A 23,949-nucleotide genomic window follows, 5' to 3' on the forward strand; every position below is an offset into this window, starting at 1 on the left:
ATCCGGGGTTCCTCGTGGCTTGAGTGAAATTATTATGAGAGCCGGTTACGTATGTAAGAGCCGTGGCAAGATGGTGTTCGCTCGCTTGTCGCCGCCCCGAGCAACTAACCTTCCTGTTGTTGCATGACCTGTGCCTTCTTCAGCATCTCCTCCACGCTTGCCCTTCTCATCCCTCCTGAACTCGAGGAGAGGCTTACTTGCCTCTTTTTATCCTCTTTCTTCCTTCCAACGGGCAAAGACATATGCCGAGCCGTGGCTGCCGCACGAAACGATGCTGTTTTATGCATTGAAACACACACGCACGACCCCGGAGGTGATTGTTCCGAAGAGGTGCACGCAGGAATAATTATTATTCTTAGTTTGTTTGCTTTATTTCGAACGAGTTTCGAAAATATTCGCGCGGTGCGATTAAGATATTTTGGGATAAAGAAGCAGAAGATGAACGGTGTTTCGATCAATGAATGAACGAAAAAAACGAGATTTCTTGTTTTTGAGGTTAAGCGAACAGGTAAGGGTTTGAGCAAGGGAGAAAAAGATATTGTGAACATGGTCGAAGTTTAGGTTAGATTGCGATGAAAGAAAATATTGTCGCCAATATCGAAAGAGCTACATTTCCCAAAATTTGAAGATAATAATTTCTCCAAATTGGAGACCAATAGCAAGACCAAATTATAAACTCTTGGATAGAAACGTAATCTCAATAATTTCTTGCTATAATATCATCCCATAATTCGAGAAATAAATCTCTTACACATCCTCTTAAACCTTTCACATTTAACCTAACCTAACTTAACCTCCTCATTCTCCTTTTAAAACAAGGATCAAAGGAAACTTTGAACTTACAAAATTCCATTCTTGAAGTAACATTACAAACCGTACCGCCATCTCAGAAAATCTTGCACAGAAAATTGCTCGATATTTCGTCAAATATCTCTCAAAACTGTTGCAAAAAAGGGGAAAGAGACACGAGATTCTCGAGTCGAGGATGGATCGGCGTCATTGCCAGGGAATATTTCATTGAGAGAAGCGAGAATCCCTGTTGGTTCGGGACGTAGCCGGTTGGAGAGAGTCTCGAGTTGCCGGTTATTCGCTTGTCGATGTCATCGGTGCCTTGGGCAACCATATCCTCCTCGTACAGCTGACCTCGGTGGGACCTCTAAGAGGCCCAACCCAGTCTACCAACCCACCGACCCACCAAGCCCACCATTAGTAACCTACTCTGTTACCGCCGACGATCAAGACGATTTCGATTCTCTCGTTTCTGCTCGCGAGCACCAACGATGCATTATAGTAATGATACGCCGCGTATAGAAAGAAAGGGGACGCGTAAAAATACGCATATTTTATTCCTGGATGAGGGGAGGAAAGAGGAGGAGGTAACTCGACTCTGCGCAGACTACTTGTTTCGCGAAAGAAATTCGTCTTTTCAAGGATGCGAAGTTTGATCTCGAGGGAAGATTCCTCGGAAACGTGTAGGGTATTAATGAAAACAAGCATGGAGGAGAAATATATCATATGTTCGAGGAGGAACATGGTTTGGAAATTCGTTATCAGGAAAGAAATTAAATGAAATGGAATAAAATTGAAAATTTATGGAAATAAAATGATCGAATTAATTAATCATAATTGGAAGAAATATATAAGTGATCAATGATTAAGTGATATTAATTTATCATAATCAATCTCATTTTTTAAATGTTTTCGAGCTTCTTTTTAAATTTAATATTAAATTTAATTAAGAAGATCGATTTGAAAGTTCGAATAGGGTTAAAATCTCTTTTCCTTTTTTCAATCTCTTTATAAACGAATTGCAAAATTATAAAAATTATAAGTACAAAATTGTTAAAAAATAACCTTCAATCTACAACGATCGAGTCTACTAATTAATCTAATACGATTAATCGGTAATAATCGAAAGAATCGCGACGATAAAAATCGAAATTGATCATCATCATCATTATCATCATAAGACTCAATCTCGTGGCTAAAAAGCGTGATCCCTTGGACTTCGTCTCGAGCCGATGGAACGACAAACCGTGCCAATCATCCGGGATTCCAGTCGCGGCCCGTTTCCAAAATAAGTCAACCCATTCGATTATCTCCCTTCACGAACGCCATTACCGGTGGCCGAAGAAAACAGGCTCGCAGAAAAGACAAGCAAGAGAGTGGCGGAGGGGCCATCGATCCCGAAATACACGAAGCGACGCTCCGTTTCTTCCGCTCGAAACGCTGCGCACGTAACCGCATAATTCCGCGCGCGGCCAACAAAACGTACGGCCACGCGGTTTGGAAGAAAGAAATCTTGCTTCCTTTGGGAGGAGGAACATTTCTCGGCCGTTTTTCTCCTTTCTATCGACACGCGTCGTCGATACGTGAGCGTACTTTGGACAACTGCGGGGTTGACACGCGCAGTTTCAAGGGAAACTGGATGGAAACCAGCCTCGATCGGATATTATCGGGCGCTGTTTCCACGCTGTGGGCGTACTGGTCGCGTGTGCCTCGTTAAATGATTTGTGGAATGTTGAAATTATCGGGGGACGTAGGAAGGAGAGCCGTAATAGACGTTGCTTTCGAATAGTAGATCCGGCTCAGAGATTCTCAACTGGTTCTCTTTTATCGATAACGTGCTTCTTTTTGATTACCGGTGGATTTTTTAGATGGGGAGAGAGAGAGAGAGGAATGGATGATGTTCACGATGTTGGAGTTTTCAGTTTTTCCCCGAAGGCTTGTGCGCTAGTACGTTATCGTTGAGGTGGAGATATAGGGATGGGAAGATGGTCGCGTTAATATTCGTGATAGATAAGATGAGCTTGTTATTACTGGTCGTTCGAATGGTTCTTTTATTCGATGATTTGATATTAACTTTCAAGGAGAATTAATGATCATATTTTTTTTTATTATGCTTATTGAAAAATATTCGAACGTTGGAAAAGTAATAAAGCAATAGTTAGGGAAACGTATGGAGTTTCATACGCAAGCACGTTGGGTATTAATAGTAGTTAATGGTCGGGCGGCGCTAGTATCGCGTCACAAATGGTCACAATGTCTCTGGCTGAAAAACCAACGCGTATAATCTTTAACGCGAGCGTTAACGAATTTAAATTTTATTCCATATCTTCCATAAAATCTCTTTACACCTCTTCAAATGCCATCGAATAAAGGAAAAGAGGATTGCAAGAAATATATTAATAAATCCGGTGGAAACGGATATCTTAATTATCTATGCGCGAGGAAGGTCTCCAAAGGGATGGGCGAGAAGTAGTAAAACTTGATTTCACGATTTCGCATAAATTATCGGCAAAGGTATCTCGCTCGGATCGCTTCGAGGCGATGCGAGAGAAAGGCCGCGAGAAGAGATGCGCAGGCAAAGGGAAATATTAATAATCCCATTCACGAGCCGTCCAACGTATCCCACGTCTTTATCCACGAGGAATTTGATAGCTTCGGGGAAGGATATATATCGGTGAAAATTTTTTTATCAACCGACTCTCGTGCATCTAATATAATAAGGGATTATCCGGACCTTTCCTATTTCCCCTCTTAATTTTCCTTTCTATCGATCGAAAGAATTCAGAGATCGAGAGAATCTTAATTGGTCATTGATAAATTCATTTTTCAATTTCGCAGAATTTAATTTTTAAATTTGTTATTCTTACAAGCGGGATAGAAGAAGAACAATAAAAAAGAATTTAAAAAATTGTGACAGTATAGGATAAAGACGAGATACTTTGTGTTGAAAAGATGAATATTGAGGTAATTTATAAAGCGATGCAATAACAATATACAGAGGAAATAAAATACGCAATAAGTGTTAAATAAACGAAAGAAAGGTCGGAAAACAAAGAAAATTCTTCGCAATTTCGATTGTAAATTTGTCCAAAAGAGAGCGAACGAGGTTAAGAATGATAAAATTATACGTTGTTATTTTTGCACAACAATGGTTCCCGTTGCCCCCAAAAATCTCGAAAGATGGCAAGATGCCACCATTTCGCGAGTCAGCGGAATTGCACAATGCCAAACCTTCGTCGAACCCATTCGCTCGACACCTGAGGTTTCTTCATTCGATTTATGGCGAATTACGACCGACACGATTAAACTCTTTCAACGAGAAGTTATATTTTTACTGTGAATACTTTACGAAAGTAAAGCGAGCTCAGTTGTGAAACTTGTACTTGGATTGATGCGCTCATTGTGAGGAGAGACACCGCACATTTTCTCGTCGTCGAGTTTAACTCTGCCTGATTTTTTTTCCTTCTTTCTTACGAAGAGTAAGGATTTGTCGATGGAACAGGTCCGTTCGTTACCGGCCGACAGCTCATAAACGCCGTGGTTGATAAAATGTGTTAAGGGATGAAGTGAAATAAAGACGAGGATTTGGAATATAGAGTTCTGTGATTGGATTCTGACACTCATCCGAGGCTCAACGACGAAACAATCCTTTTCATTAAAATTTCCTGGTAAAAGAAATTCGATCAAAGAATTAGGAATATTTTATTATTCATTGAAAAAGAAAAAAATAGAAAAGGAAGTAGAGTATTATTAATTCGAGTATTATTAATCTTACGAACAGAAAACACGCTCTTACGAATAAATAATCAAGGAGAAGGAGATTACAAAATTTATACGACAGATTATAAAATTCAGAAAATATATGCGTTTAGATTAACCTATACGACTATAAATCGATCGAAGGCAAAAATGGATGGAAAAAATAACGAGCCTCGCGATGTGTCTCTCAGGCTGGTTTGGTGAGTTTATAAAATTAATCAAAGCGAATTAAATAACGTCATAAATATAAAAAATCCACAACTAATCTTATCATACACCAAACCTCGAAAAAAAACGCAACACGAAAGACAAAATAACAACGTACAATCGTCTGAAACTTTCTAAACAACTTTCCCACCTGAGCGTTAATTTCATCTTCGAAATGCCGCCCCCGCGATAGGTGAATCAAGCTGCCCGTTCAAGGAGAGACAAAGGCGGAAGAAACGAGGAGATCTCTCGATCTCTCCATTCCCAGAAACTATTGGAATCGTATGCTGATCGATCATAGCGAACGAGTCGTAAAGAAAGATCGAGAAGGGAGGGGAATAATTCCGTTCTCCTCTCGTCGGCGAGAGACTCGATATCTTAATTCCTCGAAGGTGGTGAAGGGGTCACGTTACGAGCGGCCCAACGGAGCACGAACGAAGGGAGAAGTTGGAGTGGTTGGTTCCTGGTTCTTGATCCAGAAGAGGAGAGGCTGGACGTACACTGACAACGACTAATGGTCGAGCCGAGGCTCACGAAGAGGGGTACGAGATAAAGCCGGGCCGGGACAAGGGTAACCAAGAACTCGTCCCGTTTTCTCGTTTACACGAAGGGACCACGAGGGGGCGTTTCGCGCCGCGAATCCAATGCTGTGCACTTATATAACGATACACTTGGCCGTGTACTCGGAGATGGAGATAAAAAGTTGGTAGAACGTTTTCACTTTCTTCCGCTATATCGAGACGTTTGTAATTTATACAATGTAATTGTATAAATTGTATATTTCTTCGTCCAAAAATATCTCTCGTCCCTCGAGTCACCGTAACAACTCTTTTCATCTTAATTCACGACGTCAGAAAATATATATTTCCCCACGAATTATACATATATATCGAGCGTATATAAATGTGAATATGTATGCTTGAATGAAACTTAACCTAACCATTTACATGCTCGTCTTAACAACTTAAAATCTTAATTAGGAAATGAATCTTCGAAACCGTCGAATCCTCCCGCGAAATCGAAACGAAAATAGAAAATCTCATGCGTCTCCCGTATCGAACCAGAAGAAGAAAAAAGTCAAGATGGTCGCCCTTGGAGCATCATACGTAACAATGGTTACGAGAAAACGGTGGCATCGCATCGCGTATTAAGACAACATCCCGCTGTCATCCGCCCGGCTTCCGCGTGGAGAGGAAGGCGCGCGCGGGCGGTTTTTGTTCGATCCCCGCGATTCTCGGCCCCGATAACGCGGCATATATCCGAGCGGGCATCAAGAGGCTACACCACCAGATAGCACCACCATCTAGAGCAAGCATCCGTTACACAGCTCTTTCTTTCTCTCTCTCTCTCTCTCTCTCTCGAGCATCCATTATCCTCGTCCACGCCGCGTATTGTATTCCCACCTTTTGCTTCCTGCCTCCTCGCAGAGCTCTCCTCGTTCTCGCTCGTCGCCACGCACTCCAGGTCCCCCTTTATTAATGTCTTTATTCACGCCGCGTATTCACCTCGCTCGAGCGCAATACTACTCCTCTCTCCGTGGATAAGTCACGCTCACCGCGTCGATCACGTGGCACGTAGCTCCCTCTCTCCCTCCTCTCTCGGCTAATTGCGCCCCATAGTTCCCTCTCTCTCTCTTTCTCTCTTTCTCTCTCGCAGAAGCGATCGCCTGTCCTGGAAATTGGATCGCGGTGGACGCGTGGGTGGCGGCATTAATCAACTCGCCACTGCGGGCACCGATTTAAACGAGCGGCCTCCACGGCCTCGTTGAGGATGGTACGCGCCACTTTCGCGCGTGATTTGTAATTGCGCGAGGGAATTCGAGAATTCGAGGCGGAGGGAAAGGGGGAGAGACGTTTGGAGCCTGTTAATGGGAAGGAGATTTAGATTGGGCAGAGGATAATTTTCGGATCTCGCTTTTATTCGGATTCCTCGTTTTCTCGTATCGTTATATATCTATTTTTCTTTTTTTTCAAATGAGACGAGGGTAGCTGCTTTTAGCAGGTGGGACTGATTTAATGGTCGTGATATTGTTCGAAGAAGAAAATAGAAATAAAAAGTATTCGCGTGAATAAAAAATTTTAACGTTAAGGTGTCCGATCTTGGTATTCGTAGATGGTATATAGATGCAGGAAAGTGCGGAAGGTGCACGTTCACCTTCTGGCTGCAATCAATGAGCGATTATCGCAATTACGCTTGCGATTAACGGTTCGAGCATCGGCTAAGAGCTTCTCCTCCTTCGCACCCGTAATCGCGAGCTCGAGTACTTTTAAACGTGATGAGGGAGACTTTCTAATCGCCTCGGCCGTCTCGACGTTTCCAGATTGCTACCAGCGTTTCTCGCAAATTGTGAAAAATGGATCGTGCGTTAACAAACTTATTTTTTTGTATATCAATCGTTGTACAATTGTCATATAATTACGAGGATTTTGAGGATCAATCAAATTTAACTCTTCGCGACAAAGAATTTAATGTATTTTAAACTTGAATGATTATAAATTGTATAATAAGTAAGAAATGATTTGTGAATTCTATTGGTAATTTTTTTCAAAAAAAAAAAAAAGAAAAACTCTTTAACTTCAGATTAAAAGTGTTTCGAGAAAACAGATATTATTCTCTGTATAAATATTTTCTTGAATTTAATTTAATGTATTACAATACCAGGAGCAAAATATTTCTAAATTATTTCACTTTGGAAAAAATGTATAAACCTACTTTTCAACCACGAAGTTTTATGTACCGTTTTAATGATATATTCTCTTTCTTTCCTTCCATATGGAGCCACAGTAGAAGGAATAATTCCTTCCGTCTAATTTCATCCAATTTCTCACTACACGATAAACAGAAGATAGAAATCACTACGCGTATAACTACACGAACTCTCTCACTGTTATTATAAAATTTTATTAAATTCCACATTAATCCTCGAAGCTACAACTTTCTTCCATCCAATATCGGACAAATTTTATGCTCGTGTCAAAACGTGTATGATTTTCTCCCCACCTCCTCCACCCATACTACCTCTTTCTCACCACGAATGAATGATCTTCCGGTTCTACAACTCCATTGCTCAACTCCTTCGAGCTCCCATCTCTTCTTCTTTCGTTATTTATTTATTTATTTATCTATCTATCTATCTATTTATTCGTTTATTATTTTTCTTTCCCTCGTGTGGCCACATCCACACGACGCCTCTATCATTAGGCGCAATAACTTACGTCGACATCACGATGCTAATGAGGACTCGTTAGATAGGAGCGACCGTCGTTATTAACAGCTTATGCATTTTTTATTATTGGCCGTGTACGGTCGCGCTCAGTTCAACGTGGGACACGTTTTCAGAGGCCGCGTTTCCGGTTTTTCTCTTCGCCGACGTGTATATCTACAACAACAGGCCGACATTGATTCGACGTCCGGTTATACAACTGCGAGTGCTAATTACCCTCGATATTAATTTGCATGCAACACGTGTAATATTGTAACGTGGCAATGGGCAACGGCCAGGATCTATAAAGACCAATTAAATGCTCGAGCTTGCAATCCATTTCCTCTACACGGGACTGGTTCGTGTCGGGAGATTAGGTCGTACAATGACGTTAGTTAGAATCGACCTGGCGGGATGTTTCTGGTGAAATGATCACTCGAAATGGATAATATTCAATATTATATCAACGGGATAAAACGCTTTCAAAATTCTCGACAAATAAATTTTTCTCTCTTTTTCAAAAATATCTCACGAGTGATGAAAACTCCTTTAATCAATCTCATTGTAACTCGAGGGGAACAAATTAATCCCTCTAACAGCCTCTCCCTTCCTTCCTTCCTTCCTTCCTTTCTTTCTTCGAACTCGCAACGCCCTCTACCAAACTTTCACTCACAGTGATTCCCCTAACCTTCCTCGAAACGAATCTTTACTCGCCTTTAATCGCCTCGAAGACACCGGTCAAACGTAAATTCCCAATCCCCTGCAAGAAATTGAATCTCCTCCACGGAGGAAACGTACTCCCCGCGATACGTACGTATCCTGCCAGCATCCTGGAAGCGGTGATTCGACACGGTGGATGGGGAGAGGGGGGTTGCGCTCTCCGCGCCCGGCAGGATGTGCAGGCGCATGCACAATTTATAATGCAATTAGAGCCTCGGATGGTAGCGCTCGGATTTATGGCAGCTGGAGAATCCTACCGTCCGGGACAGGGGAGAGAGAGAGAGAGAGAGAGAGAGAGAAAGGGGGGGATGGAAGCGAGGTAAAGGGCTATATTCTCGCGGAATGAGTTATACGCCTCCCGCGGTTTCCAATACGTTATTTATCGGCCGGCTTTTCATTATTTCTGTGTCGTGCGCACGAAACTGCACGATTTCCGGCGGGGACCGTCTCTGGAACGTTCGTACGATCGTAATTGGCCTTATCGACATTGTCGGATCGGAAGTTGGTCGAAAGTCGTTGGCGACAAATTGCTCTCTCTCTTTTTCTCTCTTCTGGGGATAATTTAGAGGAAGAGAGATGTGTCAAAGAAACGGTATTATTTGTAACGTTGACTAGATTCGATTCGTAATTGCACGTTACTTCTATTATCTATTATTTTATGAATTCATTGTTTCGAAATAGTAAATTTTTCTCCAAAAAATATCTTATCACGTATCTTGTCATATATATATTAAAAAGAGTGATTAATTATATTTTTGCACTTTTCTATTTCGTTTCGTGCTAAATTATAAAATAAAAAATACAAACATATCTTTAAATAACGCCGTTAATGAATCAGATCGAACGATATTAATTCTCTCTCTTCTTCCTCCTTTCAACTTTTCACTTTCAAAATTGTTGTGAAACAGCAAATTTCAGCGAAAAAAGCAATTTTAAACAATAATACGGGGGATCGGCTCACGTTCACTCAGATTCCCACCAAAACTGGATTCTTCGACTGTTTTAACTTTCACGAAACTGCGCGTTAGACGACCCTTACGCCGGCTAAGCCAAAAGAAGCGTTTCTAATGACGAGCGGTTGTTTCTCTTCACCGGTGAATAAACCGTGGACCGCTCTCACAATTGACAGAGCAATTCGGATTGAAATCATTGCTAATGACACGCGAATCTATCTCACTGGATCATCATCACCAGCTCCTTATTTGGAGGCAACGTGATGCCCTTTTCCCGAGAAAGGAGAGGGAAAGAAAAAAACAAAGAGTAGAATTATTCAGAAATGAGCAGGATCCGTGCACAATGAAAGTGATCTCTGATGACATTCCGAATGATGAATGTACATACGGCTGTAATAGAGTTTCTGGCATTTTACCGGCACGATGAATTTATAATTTTTTTTATACCTGCACCCGGTAACCATAATTTCAGAGATTCGTTACGATTCAATTTTAAAAACGAGAAAAAAAGAAACGATAAAAAATTTATCACGAAATTAACGATTCTTTCAAAATCATCGATTCATTCAAACGATCTCAATTTAGCGTTAAAAGAAACGTCTTTAACGATATCAAAAAACGGTCCCCGTAAAAGCATCGGGACCGTGATTAATCGTCGCGGATCAGACAAGTCCGTGGACTACCAAATTGTTGAGTGAAATTATTTTCCAGGATTTCGATAAACCAATCGACCCATACGAAAAACGAGCGTCGAACGAAATCTCGATGATCTCCACATACTCGATCTCCAACCAGGGAAACAAAAACGACCTAAACCAAACTAACTCGATAAGAAAAAAAGAATCTTATCTTAGAAAAAGATAAGATTTATATTCCGTTTAAAATAAAATAGCAAATAATAATTTCAACGAATTATTTTAATATTATTTTTATCTTGAAAATAACCCGGGAAAGAAGAAAATCATTTGCACGTTCGACTAATTTGAACGATTGTTTCAAGTGACTAATAAGACGATGACGGATCGTTTCAAGGATTATTTTTCGGACACTTTATTTCAATATTTAGTCGGAGAGATAGAAAGAAAGACGCTCGTATAAGGACGGTCGGTGAGCTTGAATGAATCCCCATTCCCGAGGCGAGCAGGTTGCATCTTCGTTCCACTCCTAGGCAGGGCTGCTCAATGGGCAGATCGTTAGATAGGATCAGTGGCCGAGACCAGCTCTATAAATCCTCCGCGGGCACAATTATGTGGGGGATATAAGGATTATTGTTATACGGACCGAGAGAGGCCGCTTTCGTATGGCCGCGCACGGCCGCGGGGATTACCCTCATAAATATATTCAGAGGCCATTATGCGAGCCCGGGGACGTTGATAACGTAATAATGAGGGCGTGGGCTAATGAGACGCGCGCTGAAAACTCATCCACGTAATCGTGATTGACGTTAGGATCTTCGTCGCTTCGCTCTTCTCCCTTTTACTTTGCCTAGTGGCCGATCTATACGTAGCGAATCACATTGCAACCGAACTCCTCTAATCTCTTCGATATTTGTTAATATTACATATAAGGTATGTAATTTCGTTGATGGTTTAAAATTAATTGGAAACGAGCTTTCGATAAGCTTCGTTTCTTCTCATTCCATTTGTCTAGAAGTTGATGTACGTGGTTATCTTAAATGAAACGATCGAATTCCTAACCTCTTTGATATTTGTTAATCGTGAATTTTTGAAAACAAGCTTTAACAATTTTCGCCTTCTTTTTTTCTAAATTCTAGAATCTATTCTTTTTCATTCTGCTTGTTTAGTGGCCGATGAATATTATAAATGAAAAATCGAATTCCTAACCTCTTCGATATTTGTTAATATTCTATATGAGGTATGTAATTTCGTTGGTGGTTTAAAATTAATTGGAAACGAGCTTCGATAAGCTTCATTTCTTCTTATTTCATTTATCTAGAACTCAATGTATACGTGTTAGGTTATCTTAAATGAAACGATCGAATTTCCTAACCTCTTTGATATTTGTTAATCGTGTATTTTTGAAAACAAGCTTTGACAATTTTTCTTTTTTCCTTAGTTCTAGAATCTTTTTCATTCTGCTTGTTTAATGGCTGATGAATATTATAAGTGAAAGGATCGAATTCCTAACCTCTTTGATATTTCTTAATCGTGTATTTTTGAAAACAAGCTTTGACAATTTTTCTTTTTTCCTTAGTTCTAGAATCTTTTTCATTCTGCTTGTTTAGTGGCTGATGAATATTATAAGTGAAAGGATCGAATTTCTAACCTCTTTGATATTTGTTAATCGTGTATTTTTGAAAACAAGCTTTGACAATTTTTCTTTTTTCCTTAGTTCTAGAATCTTTTTCATTCTGCTTGTTTAATGGCTGATGAATATTATAAGTGAAAAGATTGAATTCTTAACCTCTTCGATATTTGTTAATCGTGTATTTTTGAAAATAAACTAGCATCTATTTTTTTCTACTTGTTTAATGGCCAATGAATATTATGAGTGAAAGGATTTCTAATCTTTTCAATTATAAAAGTAAAACGAATTTTCACAGTTTCAAATATTTCTTCAATCGATAAATATTGTCTAAATTTTACTTGATTCGTGTAATTTAATGCGAACATTTATTATCAGAGGAAATTGAATAAAGATTACGCGAGCAGATCAACTGTAACACCTAATTAACTAACTTAATTCGAAATTTTCAATTACCTTTATCCCCCTCCGACGAAACAAGATTTCCCTTCGTCCAACTCCTCCTCTTAATAACTTAAAACTGAATACTTAGCCGTACGACAAAATTAGAAGGACAAGGAGAAATAATAAATCAACCCTCGAGAAGAAACCAAAAACTTTCCTCCGCGCGGACCACTCCTCCTGCTCCCATTAACGTTAAACCACCCGTCAAACTCCAAGCCAAGCTTTCGCAACAGTTCAAACACAATTAACTCCTTAACGCGGAGGAAATTAATCACTCTCGGCCAAAATGCTTCAACGTCCGAATCCAATTACTACCGGTGTTTCGCGATGGCCTGCCGTAATAATGGCCTGTGGTCTCCTAATATACCTTCGAGGTGGACGTACCGACGAATCATTATATATAAGGTAACGAGCACGCCTATGCCGTAACCCGTGAAGAATGATGACCACGGCGTGTAACGATAATAAATAATCGGTTGAATATCAAGCAACGAAACGCAGAACGATTCCAGCTCTCCTCTCCGCGATTCCTTCCTCGGGGGAGGGAGAGGAATCTTCGTTGTGGCGGTGGTGGTGGTGGTGGAGGAGGGAGAAAAGAGGGAGAATGAAAGGGGAGTACCAGTGATGTCTTCATCCGTGGGTAATTAGAGGCAAGCAATGCACATAAGCGGGACGTTATTTCCACGTGGTGGAACGGATGTCCCCGTATATATATATACTTATTGGTCTTTTCTGCAACGTGGCCTCGTTCCCCGCTTGCTGTCGGCGCTCTTGCAAGAAACGAATCGAGTCGAGGCGGGGTGGAATAAAGAGATCTTTGATTGCAAATAGGAACGAGAAAGAGGTTGGAAAAGGGGGTTGGAGAGAGCGAGGAGCAGACACGACGGAGATGGGACATCGAAGGAGGCTACTACTGGAAAAATTGGCCTCTGGAATGAGGAACGTGATCGTCGATATATCTAACTTGATATGAAGAGGTAACTAGTTAAAAATAAAATCAACTTTAAATAATTACTCTTAACTAAATGTTATTAAATTCTTAAATAATATTTATTGCTTATAATTGCATTTTTGCAATTATTATTTGTAAGTTCAATTATTAAATTTTGCCAATCGTTGCTTGTGACTCGTCTTTTTAGTTACTATTTATATTTATATATATTTAGTTACTTATATTATTCCATTAAATTATCTTGTACAAAATTATCGTATATTGGAATTATTAAAAAAAAAAGGGATGTATTCTTAATTATTAAATTATTGCGTCACTCACCATTGTGAAGTTTGCTTTTGGAGGTGTGCAGTTGCTCGATAATGGAGGTGAGGGGTCTGCGGCCAGTACCGCTGCCACCCCCACAGCTCCAAGGGGAGTCACGCTCCGAGCCGTCCGCCAGATTGTCACAGTCCTGCAAAGCGGAAAAAAAAAGAATTAGACGGGCGGAAGATGACAAGATGGAAAGACACCGGTTTCTACGCTTTTCCCACGCTTCTATCGCGAAACAAGCTGTCCTCGAAAGTGGATAACGATTTAGCGAGCGATGGGATTGGCCAAGGTAATGAAGGTAAAGTAGAGCGGAATTGTGGGAGGATCGTGATATTTCGAAAAGTAATCGAATCGAAATGAAACGAGATTGGTCGGACATTAAACTGTGCTCGATGGTTTTCTCTTGAAACATAAAAGGTGTTTTCAAATTTAATCGATTCCTTTCTTCTTGTAAAATATCAAGATATTAGTAATAATGATATAAAAATTTAATATTTTTTCTTTTTTTTTTTTTAAGTATCATTTTTCGTTCGAAACTTATCCACTTTAACGAATATCGACGTGATATAACAACGTCCAAATACAAGTAACTGTATGCGTCTCTTAAATCATTTCAGAAAGAAACACTTGGATTCAAATTAACCGTGGACAAGCGTATTCCCGTAAATAACAATCACATAATGTCGCATAGAGATATAAGAATCACAGTACGGTACGAGGATATTTATGACAGGAGAGAATCCCATAAAGAAGCTAACGGGTTAGGCCTTTTAAGACCGCGCTAATCTTAAATCTTCCCTAAATCGTCGAATCATCATAAAAATGCATTTATAAAACCTGGAGATGCCTCATCGAGAGACTTTCAACTTTTCTCTCGAGGATACGTTTCAAAACCGTTAATCCCTATTATACATTTACATATACATATTACATCTTTTCTCTAACCTCCTAATTATTCTATTCGCCTCCTTTTACATATTTATATTTAATTTCTCACGAAAACTTTTTCTCAAATAATCATCATCGGATTAAGATGATCTCGACAACATCTTTAAATACACTATAAGTTAATTAACGCAATTCTTTATTTTATCAAACTCACCAACATTATATATGCTCAATATAAATCAATCCTGTTCCAAAAAATTCGCCTTATCAGCCTTCTCCTCCCTTCCTCCCCTCCCAATCATCCTCTCCCAACACCAAAAAAGAAACCATCGCCAGAAACTCGTAATACTTCCCCTTCCTCCCTCACATCCCTGCGGATATCTCGTTTGAAAAATCGTTCTCGATTAAAAAACCGAGCCGCCGCTCAAAAGGCCGACTGATAATGACGACGCATTATATATATATGTATATATATATATATACCGGGCGAGGCGCGCACAAGGTAACGCGCGCGCGCCATCGTGAATCATCGAGGCTCTCGATGTCGGGCCGTATGCTTCGCTTCCATACACAACTCGATCCCCGACAAGCGTCGTACGTTACCGATCGACAAATTCCACCGTCCCCTCCTCCCCCATCCCCATAAATCGACCGCGTATGAGACTCTCGCGCAGATTAACTCCCCCGAGGAGGGATGAGGGGAGGGGGAGGGATCCGCGTTTTATCGTAACACGATCGATAAAACTGGATCCAACTCGGAGGGAGAGAGAGAGAGAGAGAGAAAGAGAGAGAGAGAGAGTTGGAGCGGGCGGGTTATCCCCGGTTGGATAACGCTTCGAGGCATGACAACACGTCCGCCATCCGATGAACGTGGCCCTAAAGCGAGGAAACTCGATGCCTGGATCCTCGTCGTCAAGGGCCGCGGATAATCGACTTAACGACGAGGCTTAACGACTTCTCGGTAACGGGGCCTCGAACTTCAACCGTTCAACCGTTCCCTCCTTCTCCTCCTCCTCCTCCTCCTTCTTGCTCAGATGTCGTACTACTACGTCGTACTACCACTGCCGTGGTGGTCGTGGTGGTCGCGTTGTGTATTACGATCTTCGAAAGGGAGGGGAAGAGGGGGGAATTCTAAACTCTTCGAGGGCAGTGTCCAGGCGAGAAGGAGAAGGAGGAGGAGGAGGAGGAGAGGTGGATCGAAGGGAGGGGGGAGAGGGAAGGTTGAGAGAGGAGCAGCGATCGAGAGACGCGGTCCAAGGGTCTATAATGCACGGGCGACACCGCCATACGTGTCACGGGGAATCGATCCGATCCGGTTGTAAGCCGACCTAACCATAAGTCCGGAGCGGATCGGGCGAGCGCGCGCGGCCACGCTCGTCGAACAAGAGTACCCCGCCTGTTCGGGTCCGCGGCCGACATTATCCGCCCTGTACCCTGTAACACTCGATTCTCGAGTCCGAGTTGATACGAATGCGTCGTTCACCCGTGGAATATCCGAAAGATGAAAGTCCAGATTTACCCTTCCCCTTCTTTACCCCCTCTTCCATTTTTCTCGCTTCAGATTCGATATTTCGTGTACATATGTGATTTTTGTAGATTTTCTTTTTATTTTAAGTTTGCGTTTTATGGAATGGAAGATATATTCCATTGATTAAACTCTGTCTCCATCTCCAATGGAAAAACGAATAGATCCTTTCCACGATGAATTTCACATTTATACAAATATTAATGTAATTACGTACTTGGTATATTCGTGAAACGTCTTCAAGGAGCTTTAGTCGATATGGAGAAATCTCGGTTGATACTTGTTTGTTCAAGCTTACGCTGGACGAGGCAAGAGAGAGACGGAGCGAGGTAACTCTGCTAGTTGCCGCAGAGCGGCGCGGCGTATCGTCCTATCTCCATCTCGCTTCGTCCGTTACCAAATATTCGATTGCGTATAACATAACAAGTAACCGTGAGCCGATATTTTTCGCATTTCACCGTGACTGACTTTCGTGCTCCTGTTCTGCTCAACTGAAATTTAATCCAAAAGTATCCCACGAATATATATATATATATATATATATATATATATATATATATATATATATACCCTGTACATTCCATCATAAGTTTGTAGCAGAGGTGTTAAATCTCTGAGAAAAGAAAAGAAAAGAGAAAAAACGGTTGGGAGACTCGGTTGATGCGCCGACTTATACCACCTGTCTTCTCTCACGATGCCACTCGAAAAATAATTGCCGAGGAGAGCCGGCCGTAATCGCGCTGTCCAGGTCGTCGTGGCCGTCGTCTTCGTCGTCGTTGTCCTCCTCCTCCTCCTCCTCCTCGTAGACGACGACGACGGTGAGCCCGACAAGGGTCGAGTCCACTTCGAGGAAACTAAAAGCGCAACAAGCGGGGCCCCGATTCAAGTGGCGTAGAGTGTCATCAACGGTTTTGCAACGGGCGACGACAACGGCCGACAGTTTTCGCGAGAAGGTTCGAGCCACGTCTACGTACGTGGCATGTTTGCCATCGCGAAACCGGTGCACTCGACAGAGGAAAAGGTTTGTCCAGGTTGTTCCTCGTCCTCTCGAGACATCCTGCCGTTAATAGCGGAGACAGAGGAACCACCGTGGCCTGTCCTTACCGAGGGACGAGTTATGTCGAGCGTAGCCACTCGTGAAAATGATAGAGACGCGCACCATGTGCCTCGAAAGTGCTTTCCGGGAACAATAAAGACCGTGGAGCAACACGTGGTTTGGTATGAGTTTAGAAACGAGAGTTGCCGCCAGGAGGAGGGGGGTGAACGAGTTGCATGATTCTCTGAGGAGAACTGGAGGAAATTGATTTGGCAAGTTTTAATGGTGCAATAGAAATCTAAAAATTATATCTAATTATATATATATTAAAATCTGAAATAGATATTTCCACATTTTTTGCCCATTTGTCTACCCTTAAGGGCCCAGAAGTAAGAAAATAATGATTACAGAAGAGTGTATCAAGGAGGAAGAACAAGAGGAAGATTCTTGAGGGAAAGATTTTTTTTTCGACAAATCTTTGTCGAGAATGGACAAGAAACTTATTAAAGGGACAAAAGGATGCGATTAATTAAGGGCGATGCAAACAAGCATGCGGTCTTTGATTTTTGCAGTGGAAAACATATCTTAACATTTGAATTTTCGTCGCAGTGGGAGCCAGCGTGACCTCAAATGAGCGCTCGTTCTTCAAATACGTACCTGAAGAACACCCGCTGGTAACATCTGCGAACCACGTAGAGACGCACCGTGTTCAATGTTGTAACGAAAAATTTCAAACGTGCATCTCTTCGCTGTGCAAAGAATTATAAACACGAAGCTACGGGCAGATAGTTAAAACTATCCACTATTGCGAGATTTTTCTCGTAATTTTACGAAGAAAGACAAAAGTTCTGAACTCTATAAGGAACTATAAATTAATATTATATATTTACTTTAAAACTGGATGATATTTCTACAAATGTATTTGTTAAATTATTAGAAAATTTTATGAGATTCGATAAAAGAAACTACTTTTTAGCGAGAAATTAAAATATATATTGGATGTATGTGAATTAGAATTGTCTCTTTTCTATTTTTTTTTCTATTTTCTTCTCGAATCGTTTTATCCAGTATTCGCAATAGAAAAAAAGCACATTGGTTATCACAAAAAGAGATGGTCAAGATACCATAAATAGTAGGACGAATAACGACTTATAAAACTTTGTTCTTCGAAGATGCAGCCTTGAAATAATAGCGCTATTTGAGAAGATATATCTCTTGTCTCCAGAAGAAATATTCCTATTTACTATGTCGATTCAAGAGAAATGTTTTAGAAAATTGGCAATAAATATTGTATCACGAATTAATTCAATCATTTCTAAAAGGAAATAATCACCTTTACCAGCAAACACTTTGATGTTCAATCTATAATATCCCCCATGTTCAATTTCTCAACAAATTAACATAAACTAAACAAAACATGAGATTTCATTCAATTATCCTACAATTCTCCAATACCAACATCAATCATACGTATTTTCTTTCACACAAATCCATATATTTCATTTTCTCAATTTACTCTATAATTCTCGAATGCGATATCAATTATATTTGCTTTGATACAAATCCATACACATCATCAAACACATCTAAACCAGCACCAATTATATTATACCCTCACTTCTTAACAAACTCGAGATTTCATTCTTCAATTTACTTTAAAATCCAATATCGATCATATATATATCGCGAAAAACCATGTACAAACATCTAAACTCTCGTCTGTTGACAAAACTAAACATGAAATTTCATCTCTCCACAATACAATTATATTTCCTTTCGTATACGTCAAAACCAACATTAAATATTAAGCTCTCTCTCTCTCTCCCTCTCACTCCCTTTCTCTCCCACTCTACCATTCCCCTCTCCCTCACCCCCCACACTCTCCCTCCCTCACACTCTCCCAGTCACGTTCTCTCCCCCCTTCCCTCTCTTTCCCTTCACCCCTCTCCCTCCCTCACACTCACTCCCTGTTCCTCCCTCTCCTTTCCTCACACTCCCTCTCCCTCCCTCACACTCCCACACACTCCCACACACTCCCTACCGACCCTATCCCATCCCCTCCCAGTTCCTCCCAATTCCTCCCAATTCCTCCCAGTTACTCCCAGTTCCTCCCTATCGCTCCCAGTTCTTCCCTATCCCTCCCCCACACTCTTTCACACTCCCCCACACTCCCGCACACTCCCACACACTCCCACACACTCCCACACACTCCCAACCGACCCTATCCCATCCCCTCCCAGTTCCTCCCAATTCCTCCCAGTTCCTCCCAATTCCTCCCAGTTCCTCCCAATTCCTCCCAGTTCCTCCCAATTCCTCCCAATTCCTCCCAATTCCTCCAAGTTCCTCCCAATTCCTCCCAGTTCCTCCCTATCGCTCCCAGTTCTTCCCTATCCCTCCCCCACACTCCCCCACACTCCCACACACTCCCCCACACTCCCACACACACCCACATACTCCCCCACACTCCCCCACACTCCCACACACTCCCACACACTCCCACACACTCCCTACCGACCCTATCCCATCGCCTCCCAATTCCTCCCAATTCCTCCCAATTCCTCCCAATTCCTCCCAGTTCCTCCCAGTTCCTCCCAGTTCCTCCCAATTCCTCCCAGTTCCTCTCTATCGCTCCCAGTTCTTCCCTATCCCTCCCCCACACTCCCACACACTCCCCCACACTATTTCACACTCCCCCACACTCCCCCACACTCCCACACACTCCCCCACACTCCTACACACTCCCACACACTCCCACACACTCCCACACACTCCCTACCGACCCAATCCCATCGCCTCCCAATTCCTCCCAATTCCTCCCAATTCCTCCCAGTTCCTCCCAGTTCCTCCCAATTCCTCCCAGTTCCTCCCAATTCCTCCCAGTTCCTCCCTATCGCACCCAGTTCTTCCCTATCCCTCCCCCCCACTCCCCCACACTCCCACACACTCCCCCACACTCCCACACACTCCCACATACTCCCCCACACTCCCCCACACTCCCACATACTCCCACACACTCCCACACACTCCCTACCGACCCTATCCCATCGCCTCCCAATTCCTCCCAATTCCTCCCAATTCCACCCAATTCCTCCCAGTTCCTCCCAATTCCTCCCAGTTCCTCCCAGTTCCTCCCAATTCCTCCCAGTTCCTCCCTATCGCTCCCAGTTCTTTCCTATCCCTCCCCCACACTCCCACACACTCCCCCACACTATTTCACACTCCCCCACACTCCCACACACTCCCCCACACTCCCACACACTCCCACACACTCCCACACACTCCCACATACTCCCCCACACTCCCTACCGACCCTATCCCACCCCCTCCCAATTCCTCCCAGTTCCTCCCAGTTCCTCCCAATTCCTCCCAGTTCCTCCCAATTCCTCCCAGTTCCTCCCAGTTCTTCCCTATCCCTCCCCCACACTCCCCCACACTCCCACACACTCCCCCACACTCCCACACACTCCCCCACACTCCCACATACTCCCCCACACTCCCACACACTCCCCCACACTATTTCACACTCCCCCACACTCCCCCACGCTATTTCACACTCCCCCACACTCCCACACACTCCCACACAATCCCACATACTCCCCCACACTCCCTACCGACCCTATCCCACCCCCTCCCAATTCCTCCCAATTCCTCCCAGTTCCTCCCAATTCCTCCCAGTTCCTCCCAATTCCTCCCAGTTCCTCCCAGTTCTTCCCTATCCCTCCCCCACACTCCCCCACACTCCCACACACTCCCCCACACTCCCACACACTCCCACACACTCCCACATACTCCCCCACACTCCCACACACTCCCCCACACTCCCACACACTCCCACACACTCCCACACACTCCCACACACTCCCACACACTCCCTACCGACCCTATCCCACCCCCTCCCAATTCCTCCCAATTCCTCCCAATTCCTCCCAATTCCTCCCAATTCCTCCCAGTTCCTCCCAATTCCTCCCAGTCCCTCCCAATTCCTCCCCCACACTCCCACACACTCCCACACACTCCCCCACACTCCCACACACTCCCCCACACTCCCACACACTCCCCACACTCCCACATACTCCACACACTCCCACACACTCCCACACACTCCCACATACTCCCCCACACTCCCTACCGACCCTATCCCACCCCCTCCCAATTCCTCCCAGTTCCTCCCAATTCCTCCCAATTCCTCCCAGTTCCTCCCAATTCCTCCCAGTTCCTCCCAGTTCCTCCCAATTCCTCCCAATTCCTCCCAGTTCTTCCCTATCCCTCCCCCACACTCCCACACACTCCCCCACACTCCCACACACTCCCCCACACTCCCACACACTCCCACACACTCCCACACACTCCCCCACACTCCCACACACTATTTCACACTCCCCCACACTCCCACACACTCCCACACACTCCCACACACTCCCCCACACTCCCACACACTCCCACACACTCCCACACACTCCCTACCGACCCTATCCCACCCCCTCCCAATTCCTCCCAATTCCTCCCAGTTCCTCCCAATTCCTCCCAGTTCCTCCCAATTCCTCCCAGTTCCTCCCAATTCCTCCCAATTCCTCCCAGTTCCTCCCAATTCCTCCCAGTTCCTCCCAGTTCCTCCCAATTCCTCCCAGTTCCTCCCAATTCCTCCCAGTTCCTCCCAATTCCTCCCAGTTCCTCCCAGTTCCTCCCAATTCCTCCCAATTCCTCCCAGTTCCTCCCAATTCCTCCCAATTCCTCCCAATTCCTCCCAATTCCTCCCAGTTCCTCCCAATTCCTCCCAGTTCCTCCCAATTCCTCCCAGTTCCTCCCAATTCCTCCCAGTTCCTCCCAGTTCCTCCCAATTCCTCCCAATTCCTCCCAATTCCTCCCAATTCCTCCCAGTTCCTCCCAATTCCTCCCAGTTCCTCCCAATTCCTCCCAGTTCCTCCCAGTTCCTCCCAATTCCTCCCAGTTCCTCCCAGTTCCTCCCAATTCCTCCCAATTCCTCCCAATTCCTCCCAGTTCCTCCCAATTCCTCCCAGTTCCTCCCAGTTCCTCCCAATTCCTCCCAATTCCTCCCAGTTCTTCCCTATCCCTCCCCCACACTCCCACACACTCCCCCACACTCCCACACACTCCCCCACACTCCCACACACTCCCACACACTCCCACACACTCCCACACACTCCCACACACTCCCACACACTCCCACACACTCCCACACACTCCCCCACACTCCCCCACACTCCCACACACTCCCACACACTCCCCCACACTCCCACATACTCCCCCACACTCCCACACACTCCCACACACTCCCACACACTCCCCCACACTCCCACACACTCCCCCACACTCCCACACACTCCCACACACTCCCACACACTCCCTACCGACCCTATCCCACCCCCTCCCAATTCCTCCCAATTCCTCCCAATTCCTCCCAATTCCTCCCAATTCCTCCCAGTTCCTCCCAATTCCTCCCAGTTCCTCCCAGTTCCTCCCAATTCCTCCCAGTTCCTCCCAATTCCTCCTAATTCCTCCCAGTTCCTCCCAATTCCTCCCTATCGCTCCCAGTTCTTCCCTATCCCTCCCTCCCCCTCCCACCCACCCTCCCACCCCCTCCCACCCCTTCCACCCACCCATCCCCTTCCACCCACCCACCCTCCCACCCACCCACCACCCACCACCCACCACCCACCACCCACCCACCCACCACCCACCACCCACCCACCCTCCCCTCAATCTCTCTCTCCCTGTAGATTTACAATTTAAAATGCTCGAATATCAATTATACATATATCAATCATACATATTCTCCTTCACACAAACCCATATATACAAGCATTTAAACATAACGCAAGATTTCATTCCTCGATTCACTCGTACAATCCTCGAATGTTCCTTCCACGCTGATTCACACACCAAATATTCGACACCTACAACATAACCATTAAGCGTGAACCTTTCATATATCGAAGCCACTTACCATCGAATACCAATTGGTACACTCCTGATAGGGAAGGCCGATCGGCGTAAATCGGTGGGACGAATCGGCGGCGGCCCGATGTTTCGAGCGATTAGCGGCCATCGTGTAATCGATGCAACCTTTCCGCGAAAGCGGCTCGCTGCTACACGGATATATCGGTATCGGCGGACCCCCCCGGTGCACCTCGACGTGCCGCCGTTATGTCGACACGGCATTGTGCGGCTGATCCCCTGGAATCGGCATGTAATTAGCTGGCCCGGTAGGCTACCAGCTGCTCGACGAGTGGCACACGCTAATGTGCCTCTAATGTCGTTAGTCCTCCTCCGTCCTCCACCTCGCCCCTTTTTACTCGCTCGACCGGCCACGAGCTTTTAGAGAGCAACAGTAATGCGAGACGTGGCCGGTAACGTTGCGCTTTACAGCCACGTTCGATTTTACTTGGGTACAGTTGAAGTTGAAATTGATTCGATCGTTCGTAGCCGAATTTTCTTTTTATTTGGAGTGAAAAAGACATGAGAGAGAGAGAGAGGGGGGGGGGGGAAGATATAGGGATAATTGTTTGACTGCCACGTTACCTATACCTTCGATATTATTTGACTACTTACGAAGGAGCTTCGTAGGTATTTGGAAAGATATTTCACAGGAATGTTATAAAAGTGGTTTATTAGAAGGATTATTTGAATGTAAAACTTTAAAGCATTCTATACAAATCTAAGATTGGTCAGCACAATTTGAACAAAAAGTCTTGTATATGATTGCTATTCACTCATTAAGACAATAACTCTTTTATTTTTCTTTTTTCAACGTTGGAACGAATTAGGAGAGAAATTTTGAGGAGTTATATCACTCGTTACTCGGTAAACATTCGAAATATTCGTATAGAGTAAGCGAGGACCTATTCAAGCGAGGACATCAGAAATGGAAACAAATGA

At 43.8% G+C, this 23,949-nt stretch overlaps 1 protein-coding gene across 3 annotated transcripts in view; it reads right to left on the reverse strand.

Moving 5' to 3' along the window:
• Window positions 1-23,247, reverse strand: part of LOC108003973 (uncharacterized) — a 272,622-nt gene extending 249,375 nt beyond the window's left edge. The window contains exons 1-2 of one of the 3 annotated variants that reach the window (XM_062084092.1): window positions 23,018-23,247; window positions 13,613-13,745 (exon numbers count right to left, since the gene is read on the reverse strand). In XM_062084092.1, the coding sequence (XP_061940076.1) occupies window positions 13,613-13,745; window positions 23,018-23,232 (348 nt within the window). In that variant the 5' untranslated portion in view covers window positions 23,233-23,247. The remainder of the gene's footprint in view (window positions 1-13,612; window positions 13,746-23,017) is intronic. The other 2 variants (XM_062084090.1, XM_062084093.1) reach the window with 2 other exon arrangements.
• Window positions 23,248-23,949: the final 702 nt, after the last annotated feature.

Source organism: Apis cerana, linkage group LG13 (genome assembly GCF_029169275.1).
Source record: "Apis cerana isolate GH-2021 linkage group LG13, AcerK_1.0, whole genome shotgun sequence".
In the NCBI taxonomy this organism is placed as follows: Eukaryota; Metazoa; Arthropoda; class Insecta; order Hymenoptera; family Apidae; genus Apis; species Apis cerana.